The following is a 14,635-nucleotide window of genomic DNA, read 5'->3' on the forward strand; positions in this document are numbered from 1 at the left end:
AAATCTCAGGAATAGAATATTAAAATAGGCTACTCAAAACCACATTAACGTTAAAGGCAAGATTTTAAATAAAAGAGAATTACAGGGATCGTTGTCTGAAGAGGGTGTGCAAAATCATCGAGGACCCCTTCCACCCCACACACATCTTCCAGCTGCTCCCGTCGGGGAAGAGATCCAGGAGGATCACCACCAGGCTGAGGAACAGCTTCTTCCCACGGGCAGTGAGAATGCTGAATGACCAAAGAATACCTGTCTTGCAATTGTATTGTGTGTCTGTGTGTTTTGCACCGAGGATCGGAGAACGCTGTTTCATCGAGTTGTACTTGTACAATCAGATGACAATAAACTTGACTTGAGAATTCCAGAGTTCAGACCTCAGCAGTCGAAAGCACAACAGTCAACAAGGGAGGGATTAAAATCCAGAATGTGTAAAGGAAGATTGTAAAGACAGTGTAACTATAGGATTGAGAAAGATCAGAGACAAGACACGAGCGCAGAATTCAGCCATTCAGCCCATTTGCTCTGCTGTTCGAATCATGACTCAACCCCATTCTTCTGCCATCTCTCTGTAACCTTTGATACCTTCACTCATCAAGAACCTATCAACATCTAGTTTAAATATACCCATACATCTCTGGCTGAAGACATATCTCCTCATCTGTGTTCTAAAGATGGGACAACACTAGAGGCTTGGATGAGATGAGAAGAATCTCAAAAGGATGATGGACCTTTTTTTTTTTAAAAGGTTTCATTGAAATGTTAATCAGTCTTGGTGAAAGTGAATCCAGCATCTTAATTTCAGACAGCGTCCAGGACCAAGATTGGCCAGGTTATTCAGCTCTTTCTCTGAAGAAATAAAGGCCATCCTCTTTGTGGAGCTAATCTTCTTGCAGATAAGGTCCCTTCCACCATAAACCACTGGCGCAAGCTCTCCCATGTCCCTGTCCCACGTTAATTTAAATAGTCAACTGACCAGCTACTTGACCACACATGAACATTGACCCTTCATGATCTGAGAATGGAATTGGGTAAATATTCATGCGGGAACTTTACTTCACCTTTGACCACTTTGGTCATCAGTAAAGATTGATTACATAGGAGAACAAAGATTTGCTTTCTGAACACTTTTGGGTGTTATTTATGGATTTTGGGTTGTTGGTCACAAAATTTTCCTATCACGTATCGTTTTGTAGAAATAACCCATTTTTGTGATTTCCAGTCATATTTTAAGTCTACTTCAAGCAGACAAGACTATGAAGTGCAACATGTCGTTTAAAATTCATTTTCTACATTCGCACTTGGACGTCTTCCTTGCTGATCTTGGAGCCATCAGTGATGAACACAGTGAAAGGTTTCACCAGGACATTGTGACCACGGAAAAGCGGTATTAGGGCATCTGGAATCCATCAATGCTGGGCGACTATTGTTGGACACTGACACAAGGGGAATCAGATGTCGAAAATCAGCGGCAAAACATTTTTAGGTCGGTTTAACTAACACAACATATCAGCATCATTATGTGATTAAACATGGTAAATTCAATCAAAGTTAATTTAATGTTTCTCCAACTTCCTACATGATGCAGCAAATCTGAAATTATCTTTGTGTTCAGCTTGAAGTCACCTATCCTAATCCCCAATATTTTTTTTCAAGAGGCAAACCTTTTGAAAAAATTTGGTGTCCAGTGTTATTTGCAAAAGATGTTATTTCCCCCAAGTCCATTGGTTTCTATTGGAGAGAGGCAGGAAAATGTTCAGTCGGGCAAAAATTCAAATTGGACGCTCACATGTGCCAACAGCTGGTTTTATTTTCTGCAGTCCATTTATAAAATTTAAATTTATCTCATTTCTCAAGCAGCTCATTTATTCACCAAGAATATAGGCAATGAATTAAAAGCAGAAGGCATTGGCCAATAGCCTGAAATTGTCTGATCTAGGAAGCTAAGCAGGCTCAGGCCTGGTCAGTACTTGGAGGGGAGACTGCCTAGTTTTCTGTGAGGGGCGCTGGACAAAGTGGCAACTCTCTGTCTGCATTATGGTAGACATTAAAGAATATCATTTATGTTACATTCTAAATATATATTATGTGATAATAAATGAAAATTTATAGCCAGTCTTTTGATGACAGAACAATGAAAAATTAAGATTCTGTTCTCTAACTCAAATGGAGTATAACACCCCAGGGTGTTATACTCACCTCTCTGCTGCCGCCCATACAACACCAGCCACACCCATTTACACTTCAACACAGCTTAAGCATTCTAGCAGATTGGTTTTCACTGGAATGTCAGTCCTCCCACCTTCCACTAGCAATGGTAACAAAGGCATCCCTGGGACTTTGGAAATGCCCATTATCGGCACTGGATCACACACAGCCCTGCCCCCGCTCCCATCCAATGGCCAAGGTCCCCTCCACACTGCAGCTGGATTTTAAATCTTTCACAATGGGAATGAGAATCCAAGCAACTTTTTTCAACATCACAGTCGGAAGGGAAAAGATTAATTCCAATTCTTTTCCCTCTCATCTCTGTCAAGGGGTGAATCCCAATCCTGCCCAACTCAGAGTGAAACACAAAAGTTTGCAGATGCTGTGCTTGTAGTCAACATACAGCGATGCTGGAGAAACTTACGGAGGTTTTGGAAACCCTAGCAAAGGTATGGTGGAAGGTATGTTGACTGGCTGCATCACGGTCTGGTAATGGGACATCAATACACCTCCAAAAGATAGTGGACATCACCACCATCGAGAACATCTACGGGAATGCTGCTGTCGGAGATCAGCAGCAATCATCAAGGATCCGCACCACCCAGCTCACACTCTGTTCTCGATGTTGCCATCAGGAAAGAGGTGTAGGGGCCACAAGACCCGCACCCACCAGGTTCAGGAACAGCTGCTCCCCCCTCCACCATCAGACTCCTCAACCTCAAACTCAATCAGGGACTCATTTAAGGACTCTCACTTGTGCCCCTCATTGATTTTTTTCTCTCTGTATTGTAGTCAGTTTGTTTACATTTCTTTATTTGTTTCCATATGTACGTTGAGTCAGGTTTTTTTGCATGCACTTGCAAGTCCCGCCTCTTTACCTACTGTATTCAGTGTAAAATCGGGCAAGGAAACGGAAATTTCGAGTTTTGGTTGTTTATGTGTGAATGGGCAGCCCGGAAAGTAGGAAAAAGATTTTAAATGAAAAAAGATGTAAATTCTATATTAAAAAGACATAAATGAGACCGAGAGACATGGTGAAAGATTCAGGGGGGAGTGGCTTTAACAGAAATACGAGGCGCTGTTCCTCCATTTTGCGGGTGGTCTCAGACTGAGAATATGGACAGCCATGTCAACATGGGAATAGGGCGGAGAATTGAAATGGCTGGTCACAGGGAAATCCATGTTATTGCCTGCGACTGCAGCCCACATATCACCCTGTCCTCAGGGTAGATCAAGACTTTCTAGTGTAAAAGACAGAAATGCTGGAGGAACTCAGCAGGTCTCAAAGCATCCATAGGAGCATAGCCTGGATGGGGGGGGTCTATGATGAGAGAGGCTGCTTTCTTAAGACACCGCCTCTTGTATATGTCCTCAATGGAGTGAAGTCTGGTGCCTGTGACGGCACAGGCCGAGTTAATCACCCTCTGGAGTTTTTTCCTGTCCTGTGCATTGGCACCTCCGTACCAGATAGTGATGCAACCAGACAGAATGTTCTCTGCGGTACACCTGTAGAAATCTTAGAGAATCTTTAGTGACATGGTATGGCGTGACCGGTTTCAACATTCAGGGACAAAATGCTTACAAATCACAACCTATAAAATACAAAGTACTTCATCAGCCCTGACGAAGAAAACTGTTAATGAGCACTCTGCAACAGGGCTCCAATGGACTATATCTACACAGATTTTCAGTGCACTGTCCTGCAGATATTAGAGACACTTGGGCAATTTCAGAGAACAGGCACAGTCCCAAAACAAACCCCTGCCCCCGGCCTCTCCCCAACACACAGGGACAGTGTGGTGATGAGCCTGGGTGGGACAGCAATCTCTGCAAAATTCTCCCCAAAGCAGCTAGAAATCTTTCAGCCACTTTCATTGCACCATGACTGGCAGGCGGAAGGTATCATTCCACCACGACCGGCTGGCAGAAGGTATCACACTTGCACTCAAGGTTGTACTCTTGTTTTGGATCCTCATCCAGCGACCCAACCTTGCTTTTTGGCTGTTCCTATGGATCCACGGCTGCCAAGGACAAATCAGACGGCATTTACTACGGCAGTGGAATAGCCTACTTCACTCACGTGCCTTCAGCTGGCAACTTCAGAATAAAGTTTGACAAATTCTCGTGCCTACCAAGATTGCCATGGCTAACATTCCCCTGCTCTGATCACACGTGAAGAAGAACATTTTTGTTTTCATTTCAATTCCCCACCCCATTCCCTTGCTGGCATATCTGCCCTTTGGTTTTACACTGCCAGGCTGAAACCACCCATAAATTGGAAGAACAACACCTCATAGTCAACATTCCCTCTAATTTTTAGTCGTCAGTGTGCACAAAAATCTTATGTTGTGCAAATTTGTTTCCTGTGACAAAAGTACGTGCACAGTGAATCCTTGTGCAAATACAAACTTGACATTGTTTCCAGATTATTTTGGCACCGCCCATCGCTCATGGGTAATTAAACTGCATTGGCACATTTTAATCTCATACAAGTATGATTGCATTCTATGAAGCAATGTATTTAGTTAAAATTTTATTCTATACTTGGAACTATTTCATTCAGTTCGTGCACTGGTTGCAAAATGTGTGTGAGCGTACACACGAACAGCTGAGAGGGAACAGTGCATATGTTCCTTCTGGGCATCCTCTAGCCAGGTTGCACTAACATTGACTTCTCGCTTTCCGTCAGACCCTCCCTCTCCCATTCGCCATCCCTATTTCTCTTTTCCTCCAGCTCGGCCTCCTCCTTCCCGATCAATGCTCACCTTTCCTCTCCTGGCCTTCTAGCCATGTCCAATTAGCACCTTTTGTCTGTCGGTCTGAACTCCTCCCCCTTCCTGATCAATGCTCACCTTTCCTCTCCTGGCCTTCTATCCATGTCCAATTAGCACTTTTTGTCTTTTCGGTCTGAACTCCACCCCCCCCCTCCCCCACCCCGCCCATTGTTCCCTTCTCTCCAACCTTTTTAATTCTTTTTGCTCGTACTTTGAAGAGCAGCTCTGGCCCGAAACGTCAGTAATATTCCAGATTTATCGTCAGAGTACATACATGACATCACTTACAACCCTGAGATTCATTTTCCCTGTGGACGCGGCAGAATCACCACTAATTGGTAGTGCAAAAAATAAACTGTACACAGCATAAACATGTACACAAAGAAAGAACTGCAAACAAACTGACTGCAATATAGAGAGAACAAAAAGATAATCAATGAAGTGCAAGGTCAGAGTCCTTAAATGAGTCCCTCATTGAGTTTGTGATTGAGGAGTCCGATGGTAGAGGGGGAGCAGCTGGTCCTGAACCTGCTGGTGCAAGACTTGTGGCCCCTACACCCCTTTCCTGATGGCAGCAGCGAGAACAGAGTGTGTGCTTGGTGGGGTGGATCCTTGATGAGCGCTGCTGCTCTCCGACGGCACCGTTCCTGTGGAGGTTCTCAGTAATATATTTTTATGTCCTATGGGCATTGCAAGACCAACTGAGTTCCTCCAACATTTCTGTGTTATTTGCGATAATCGCAGCATCTGCAGACTTTGGTAAAAGCAAGAGACTCGTAATTACATAGCTCCTTTTCTAACCACAGGGAGTTCCAAAGTGTGCAACAGCCAAAGTAATTAGAACAGTCACTTTTAATATCTGGTGAAGAGCTCAAACTCAGAGTACAAGCGCTGACCCACAGCTGATATCAGGTGGAACAACCGGAGACATGGCTGCAACCTTTTCAGTGTGTAATGCAACATGGAAACAAACCTGCCCACAACAAGACCCGACTGATACTCAAACATTCGTTTCTACAAGTCCGGTTTCACTCTCCCTACCTGCCCAGCAACTGCCTGCAGGTTCTACAACTCATCTGCACTCTGGGGGCAAATGACTGCATCCAGTTAACTTCCCATCTTTGGGATGTGGGAGTAACATCAATGGTTCAGTCATGGAGAGATAATTCCTCCCCTCCCCCCCCACCCCAGTTCCCCTCCCTCTTGTGCCCTCCTTTCCATATCCACATAATATGGACACGTGATCCTCCCCCTGCCCCTTCCCCCTAACATTGTGTTCGGGCACCTGCCTACATTTTGCTCATACCTTGATGAAGGGTTCAGAGCTGAAACACCTGTTTTTTTTTTTAAACATACAGACATATGTCCATGCCACCCAATTATACCCACTTGACTTACAACCCCATGTACATTTTGAACAGTGGGAGGAAACCGGAGCCCCCGGGGAAAACCCACACAGACACAGGGAGAATGTACCAACTCCTCACCGACAGCGCAGGATTCGAACCCCAGTCCTGGACGCTGGCGCTGTAAAGGCATTGTGCTAACCGTTATATTAACTTTTCCGCCCTTTTTGCGTGATTGGTGAACTAACTGCTATGGGGAGGTGGTGGTGCTAATTTTAAACTTTCATATTTTTTACCTACTTATTTCTCACAATTTATTTGCCAGTTGCTTGAATTCAGAATAAAGGTATACCCCGTTTTACAAAAATCGTCTTATACGAATAAACCTGTGTTTGCTTTAATGAAAGGATTTGAAAGAGTATTCACTTTACGCCATTTCGCCTTATGAAAGATTCTATAAGAACGCTCTAGTTTTGTAAAAGGGGTACACCTGTAATGGGGATTTTTACTGTATTGTGTATACACTACACTCTGGAAAGACGCTGTTTCGTCAGGTTGTACATGAACCATCAGATGATAATAAACTGGAATCTAAAGCGCTCAAGTAGAACATGAACTCCACACAGCGGCAGAGGTCGGGTTTGAACCCAGGTCACTCTGGTGCTGGGCGCCAGTGTTGAGCTCAAGTCTTTTATTAAAATTTGCATTCCCTGGTGCGGCCTCGTCGCACAAACAAAATTCCACACAAGCAGATGCTGGAAATGAAAGCAAAAGTTCAGTAAAGAGAAAGAAACATCTGGCACAGCGGCAAGGTTGGGAGTGGGGGCAGGGGAATCAGACATCGCGGAGGCTGGAGAATAGTTGCTTATGGAAGAGGATGACTAACCAGAAGTGGATGAGCTCCAGCAGCTGGGGGGGGGGGGGGGGATGGGCCTATGAAAAAATGGACAAGCACTTTCACCAGCAAGACAGTGTGACCAATAGACTCAAGGACTTAGATAGGGCACAGACAATTTAGTTCGGGACACCCAACAAGAGGCCTCCCATTGAACAGGAGGATAGCCACGCTGAAGGGTGGTGAGGAGGCTTTCAGCTGACGAGTGGAGGGAAGGTCTGATTCATTGTTCGAGGCAGGTCTCTGTTACACAAGAAGTTGTGCAAGTCATTTAAGATTCAACATTCCTCATCTTACGACGGTTTGCGTTCCGGAAACTCCATAAGTCGAAAAAGAACGTCATACCTAACATTATTTATAATTAATTTTGAATACCTTTATTCCACACTGAAAAAAACATTAACGTACACACCTGAAAGCACGCTGAGCATGAAGAATGTTTGAAGCATTGAACTAAACCTAATTGCTGGATGCCCAGCATCGTGAGAGAGTAGTGTACCGCATATCGCAAGCGTGGGAACAGATCGGAATTAAAAGAACAGATTTGAGCCATCATAACCTCAAAATATTGTAAGTGGGACAATCGTAAGTAAGGGGGCACCTGTAATGTCACATAATAACATCAAACGTAATATTACACAAAATAATCTTCTCCCTGCTGTAAGGTAGAGTCGTCATCAGTGTTGCCCGGCGCCCCTTACTGTACGAGAGAAAGAGAAGCAAAAGGGATTCCCTTCAGGGTCACTGAGTGTCCGTGGATTCACCTCCAGCTGCTCCTGTTTGATCCATCGGCTGCCTGAGCTCCAGATCCAAACTTCTGACACGATCAGGAAGCCCTCAGCGCCTGAGACCCTTCGGGAGCCTTTTTTATTCCCAGCACCCTCTCGAATCCCGGCTCTGACACCTGGCTCCCATGAGCCGGACCCCAGAGGCCTATCAAGGAAAACAATTCAATTCAAAAACACAAGACTTTTTGAAGAAGCTATATTAGAAAAGGGGAGAAAAAGGCCCCCCATTTTATTTCCACCAACATGGATTCAATACTGTGAATCTTCACCTGAAGGTGCCCATCCCAGGCCTCTGCTGGTGCAGATCTGTGGGAAGCGGAGACACAGTGCTCCCCTCTGGATCCAACTGCCCAGTGCGACTGCTGTCGGCTCTGTACAGGCTTTTAAGGGGCCTGTTATAGGAGCTGACAGTAAAATCCGGCGACCATGGAGCTCTGTGCCCAAGATGGCGGTGCCAGTGACGGCAGAGACCACTAGGGGTTGCAGAGGACCAGTGTGGGGCACCAGAAATGTGGAGAACAACCACCACTGAGAAGAAGCGAAGGAGATGACCCTATGGCAGTGGACCAGCGAGGGGCTCAGCGGCTGAAGGGCCCATGCAGCCTGCAGGCGGCTTGCAGTCGGAGGACCCATACGGGCTTGCTGGGGACCAGCTCATGGGATCCAGGTTCGGAGCCAGGATTCGAGAGGGCAGTGAAGGCTTCCTGATTGGAGGACTGGATTGGAGTTGCCGATGAATTGAACAGGTCACGACTGTGGAAGAGCTGGAGGGGAATCCACGGACACTCATTTAGGTTGTTCCCACAATCAACAAAATTTGCTGTTACGCGGGGCAGTCTAAAAAGGAAAGTGCAGTAGTTTTTAGTCAATTCCTCCACTGTGATTTATCCTGCTACTTTTCCGGGGAAGCCTGCAGCAGTCTAAATTGCACCGCAAAACTCAGCTCATGAATCCGACGTCCACCTGTTGGCTCAGGCCACGTAAAAGCACGGGGACTAAGGCGCAGAGGCGTGCAGTGTAAACGACCACAAGGTGAGCAATTATGTTAATTTATGTTTATCACAGATTTTTCCAACATTGTTGCCTAAAAAAACACTGGTGACTCTAAAGGGAGTCTGCTTCTCTTTTCCTTGTATTCTAAGGGGCACCGAGCCATACTAATAGGGACTCTTGTCTGTCTTTCGGCAGGAAGAAGGCAATTTCACGCAATATTACATGTTCTGTACTATTACATGACAATATAGGAATCTTGAACAATTCAGAATGAACTTCCTTCGAGAAAAGCCCGCGCTCTGCTAACTTTGCCTCACAAGACATACTGTATTTTCCGAGCCAGACAACATCTTGGGAAACCTCTTCTACATCCTCTCCATAGCTTCAACATCTTTACTGTAATGAGGTAACCAGAACCACATACAATATTCCAAGTATAACACCTGAAGCTAGGTTTCAACGCCAGGGGTGAAAATGAGATCTTGACTTTTATGTAAGGGGGTGCGAGAGAAAATCGTGCCTTTGCCATGATCTGTAGAGATGAGATGGATGTAAATGTTGTTGGGTTGAATACAGAAAAAAAGAGCCCTTGGAAGGTCAGGCACCATCTATGAAGAGAGGAATTATAAATGCTTTAGCTTCTGGCTTGATTTTATTACTCTCTCTCTCTGCACCCTGACCCACTGAGGATATGGGGTGAACTTTCTGCTTCTTTTCAGCTTTCTCCCATCTGCAGTGTTTGTTTGGGCTGATTCGGAATCTAGGAGAATTGGCAACAGCAAAGGCGAGGTTGATTGTGGATGAGATGGCCAGGAATTAGTAAAACATCTGGATTTTATTTTCCCCCCAATCCTCCCCACTCCCTCTGTAACATCACAGTTCTGTGGTTGATTGTATGGATTTCCTTCAAACCAAAGGTATTTGATGTGTATGGAATCCCAAATCCCAGGGATTCCTGGCTCTTGGTGTCATGGTTTGGTGCGTGGTGCTGTGTAAATTTGCGCACTATGAAAATACTGTACACAGGTCCAAGTTTTGGTTAATGTTCCAAAAATAATCCCAGGCTGATTGAAGCTGTTTTGGGAAAATGTTGTTTTGTTCTGAACTTATACTTGGTTCCTGAAGGGCCAATTGTTCATGCTGCACCAACTTTACCAGATGATCATCTGCACCAACTCTGGTCATGGGGATTTTCCAGAGTCAATAACCACACCATGTTGATCAAAGTCCAAGTTTGATTACGCAAGCTACCACGTGATCTTCCTCAGATCAGTGGAACCACAACAGTCTGACAGTGAAGTACATCTAGTACACCAAAAAAATCCTTCTGTATGAAATTGGACTCCTCAAACTGGAGACCATTTGGCCCATTAAGGCCCATTCCTTGCCTAAATCCATCAGCATGACCATCCTTTCAACATCTACACCATTTGCCTCAACTATTCTGTTAGAGATCTCTGGGCAACTTTCTTCTGAAGCCCCTGTTGGGTTTCTTGGTGCTTTGTACTAATCGCATCCGGTAATGGTCTTCCACAATCGGTAATGCTCTCCCCATGGATAAGTGGTGGCTTAACAGAGATCAACATGATGCTGACAAGGTAGACAGCCTTTTTCCCAGGGCGGGAGTAGCAGACACCAAAGGACATCTGCACAGAGTGAGGGGGGGAAGATTTGGGAAGACATCAGGGCGCTCTTTTTTAATGACATGGGTGCCTGGAATGCCTTGGTGATGGTGAAGGCTGAAACATTAGGAGCATTTAAGAGATTCTTAGACAGGCACACGGATGAAAGGAAGGGAGGGTTTAGGTATTTTGGTGTATTGGTCGGCACAACATTGTGAGCCGAAGGTCCTTCTACTGTGCAGTAGTGTTCTATGTCCAAGATCACATCAGCACGGAGTTCCAGCATATCTCAATGTGCAATACAAATCTTGGTATTATTAACTTCTGAACGTAGTGTACTTCAGCGAGCATTCAAATACCCTGAAACTTCAAGTGCTGAAACTTTATTGGACAAAAGTACAAAGTGAATCGTTTAATCTCCTTGCTCCAAACCCATGAGACAAAACAAAGTCGACTGATTCTGAGCTGAAGTGACCCCAGCAAGAGGCAGCAAGAAACCCCTGACCTTCAACACATTTCAAAACCTCGGCAATTAAATTTGCACTGGAATCTAATTATACTGTATCCGGTGCTCCCTCCTCCACATCAGAGAGACTGGGTGCAGACTGGGAGATCATTTTGTTGAGCACCTTTGCTCTGACCGCTGCAGGAGCGGGGATTTTCCAGTGGCCAACCATTTTAATTCCCAACCCCATTCCCACGCTGGCATCTCACTCCTTGGCCAGACCAGGGTCACCCATAAATTGGAGGAGCAGCATTCCATCTGGGCATTCTCCAACCAGACGGCATTAACATCAGATCTTCTTTGGCTTGGCTTCGCGGACTAAGATTTATGGAGGGGGTAAATGTCCACGTCAGCTGCAGGCTCGTTTGTGGCTGACAAGTCCGATGCGGGACAGGCAGACACGGTTGCAGCGGATGCAGGGGAAAATTGGTTGGTTGGGGTTGGGTGTTGGGTTTTTCCTCCTTTGCCTTTTGTCAGTGAGGTGGGCTCTGCGGTCTTCTTCAAAGGAGGTTGCTGCCCGCCAAACTGTGAGGTGCCAAGATGCACGGTTTGAGGCGATATCAGCCCACTGGCGGTGGTCAATGTGGCAGGCACCAAGAGATTTCTTTAGGCAGTCCTTGTACCTTTTCTTTGGTGCACCTCTGTCACGGTGGCCAGTGGAGAGCTCGCCATATAACACGATCTTGGGAAGGCGATGGTCCTCCATTCTGGAGACGTGACCCACCCAGCGCAGCTGGATCTTCAGCAGCGTGGACTCGATGCTGTCGACCTCTGCCATCTCGAGTACTTCGACGTTAGGGATGAAAGCGCTCCAATGAATGTTGAGGATGGAGCGGAGACAACGCTGGTGGAAGCGTTCTAGGAGCCGTAGGTGATGCTGGTAGAGGACCCATGATTCGGAGCCGAACAGGAGTGTGGGTATGACAACGGCTCTGTATATGCTTATCTTTGTGAGGTTTTTCAGTTGGTTGTTTTTCCAGGCTCTTTTCTGTAGTCTTCCAAAGGCGCTATTTGCCTTGGCGAGTCTGTTGTCTATCTCGTTGTCGATCCTTGCATCTGATGAAATGGTGCAGCCGAGATAGGTAAACTGGTTGACCGTTTTGAGTTTTGTGTGCCCGATGGAGATGTGGGGGGGCTGGTAGTCATGGTGGGGAGCTGGCTGATGGAGGACCTCAGTTTTCTTCAGGCTGACTTCCAGGCCAAACATTTTGGCAGTTTAACATCAGATAATGTTAGCCCAAACCCCCATCTCCCTCTTTCCCTATCCCTGACTCTTTCCTTCAGCTCCCCACCCTCTCCCCTCTCCATTCCGAGCTACCCCCCATCACATCATCTTTTTTTTCTCTTCTGCTCTCCCTCCCTTATCCACCTATGACCTCCTGCCTGTGCTCCTCCCCCTGCCCCTCCTCCTACCATTTTATTCAGGGCACCTGCCTGCTTGTTGCTCGTACCTTGATGAAGGGCTAAGGCCCAGAATTTTGATTATTTGCCATAAAGAACGCTGGGTGACCTGCTGAGTTTCCCCAGCATGTGTGCATTAAAAAAATTAAACCATTATTTTTAGTCATTACAACGTTCAGCCACTTCCTCCCTCTCAAGCTCTAAAAGACAGTGGAAGAAAAGTTTCCATTTAAGCTGGGCTCTGGATCAAGTTCCCAAGGGTCAAAATCATTACCCATTTTACATATTTAAATATTCAGACTAAATCCAACTCCTTTTCCCTTTGGGCCACAGAAGCAACCTTGTCTGATCCAAATCTCCACGCCACTTGGGCCTCTCTCAGGTTAATCATTCATTTCTCCAACAAGTATTGACCTTCGCTGTCACCATTCATTCCGATAAAGCATTGGAGCAAGCCAATCAGTTTGTCGCATGAGTGCCTCCTTGTTGAAAGGACGAGCCACTCCGTCCTTTACTTCCTCATACAATTAAATCTATTTCACTCCCCCCATGAGGATTGATTTTAAGGATTGGACTGTCATGGAGTAGGTTGGCACAACATCGTGGGCCAAAGGGCCGATACTGTCCTGTAATTTAAAATTTTTAAATTTAGATATAGAGCACTGTAACAGGCCATTTCAGCCCACGAGTCTGTGCCACCCATTTTACACCCCAGGTACATTTTGAACAGTGGGAGGACACTGGAGAAAAATCAACACTGACACGGGGAGAACAAACAAACTCCCTACAGACAGTGTGGGATCCGAACCCCAGTCCCGATCGCTGGTGCTGTAAAGGTGTTGTGCTAACTGCTATGAATATGTACTCGAGGACAAGCCTCAGAAGAGGTGCTCTTGGCATCGTGAATCCCAACTCCCCTACCCAGAATAAAGTGTTCAGAAAACTAAAGTTGGTGAGCCCTCAACAAAAAAATTCACAATATAAAAATACAGACAGAAGCAGCACTCATCATTCTCACCCACTGGACAATTCCCCAGCCGTATTGGGACTTCAGAAACAAGAGGCAGCTCAGTGTCGATGTTGAAACTAACAGGATATCTCTCCTTCAGCGTGGGAGAGGTGACCAATTCCATTGGCAAGGCAATCCAGGCACCCACAACTCTGTGTAAAAAAAAAAAAATTACCCCTAAACTTCCCTCCTTTCACTTTGTACAGACGTCCACCAGTGTTTGCTACTCCCACCCTGGAAAAACGGTACTGGCTGTCCACCCTATCTACGCCTCTCAGAATCTTGTAGATTTCTATTAAGTCGCTGCTCATCCTTCTACACTCCAAAGAGAAAAGCCCCAGCTCTGCTAACCCTGCTTCATAAGAGATGTTTTCCAATCCAGGCAACATCCTGGTAAATCTCCTCTGCACCTTCTCCACAGCTTCCACATTCTTCCTGTAATGAGGTGACCAGAAATGAACACAAGTGGTCTCACCAGAGGTTTGTAGAGTTACAACATGACCTCTCAACTTGGTCTCATTTAAAGGCTCTGTGACTCTCCATCACAGTAAACAAAAAAAATTGATGGGAATTTAGAAGCCTCGTCCTTAAAGATACAAGGAAAGGCACCTTTAGAGCAGATACATGTTAATGAGATTGGTCCAAATCTTTAACAAGATTCTCCACTGGGGAGTGGAAACTTGTCACTACTGTGAGGCAGAGTTATAAATACATGTACAATTCAAGAGGAATATGAGAATTAATGCAGTCATTCCCCAACACCTCTCATTATCCCAATTCAAGTTCTGAATGATCATTCATTAGCTCTCAGTAGAATGATTCCAATCAATCTATGGTTCATGTCACCCATGCACATCGTCCAATCCAAATCAGTTTTGTGCAGAATGGTCCTTGGTTGAAGTGATCTGGTTCGTTTTTGATGCGACTTGGTGACTGACTGAGGAAATTATTTGCTGCGAGAGTGATAACAACATGGGTCCGTGGCCCAAGGCTCATCACAGGAATGAAACCAGATAGAAACTAACTTCAAGCAAAAAGGCAGTCGTTACGGAAAGAACTGCTGGAAGTTCAGTCGCAAAGGCAGGCCATCAACGCAC

General features: G+C 45.6%; 1 protein-coding gene across 2 annotated transcripts in view; it reads right to left on the reverse strand.

Moving 5' to 3' along the window:
* The window catches only part of camsap3 (calmodulin regulated spectrin-associated protein family, member 3), a 138,787-nt gene extending 125,100 nt beyond the window's left edge, over positions 1-13,687 (reverse strand). For both annotated transcript variants that reach the window (XM_069927219.1, XM_069927218.1), the window contains exon 1: positions 13,548-13,687. In XM_069927219.1, the coding sequence (XP_069783320.1) occupies positions 13,548-13,662 (115 nt within the window). In that variant the 5' untranslated portion in view covers positions 13,663-13,687. The remainder of the gene's footprint in view (positions 1-13,547) is intronic.
* Positions 13,688-14,635: the final 948 nt, after the last annotated feature.

The sequence above is a fragment of the Narcine bancroftii genome, chromosome 3, assembly GCF_036971445.1.
Source record: "Narcine bancroftii isolate sNarBan1 chromosome 3, sNarBan1.hap1, whole genome shotgun sequence".
NCBI lineage: Eukaryota > Metazoa > Chordata > Chondrichthyes > Torpediniformes > Narcinidae > Narcine > Narcine bancroftii.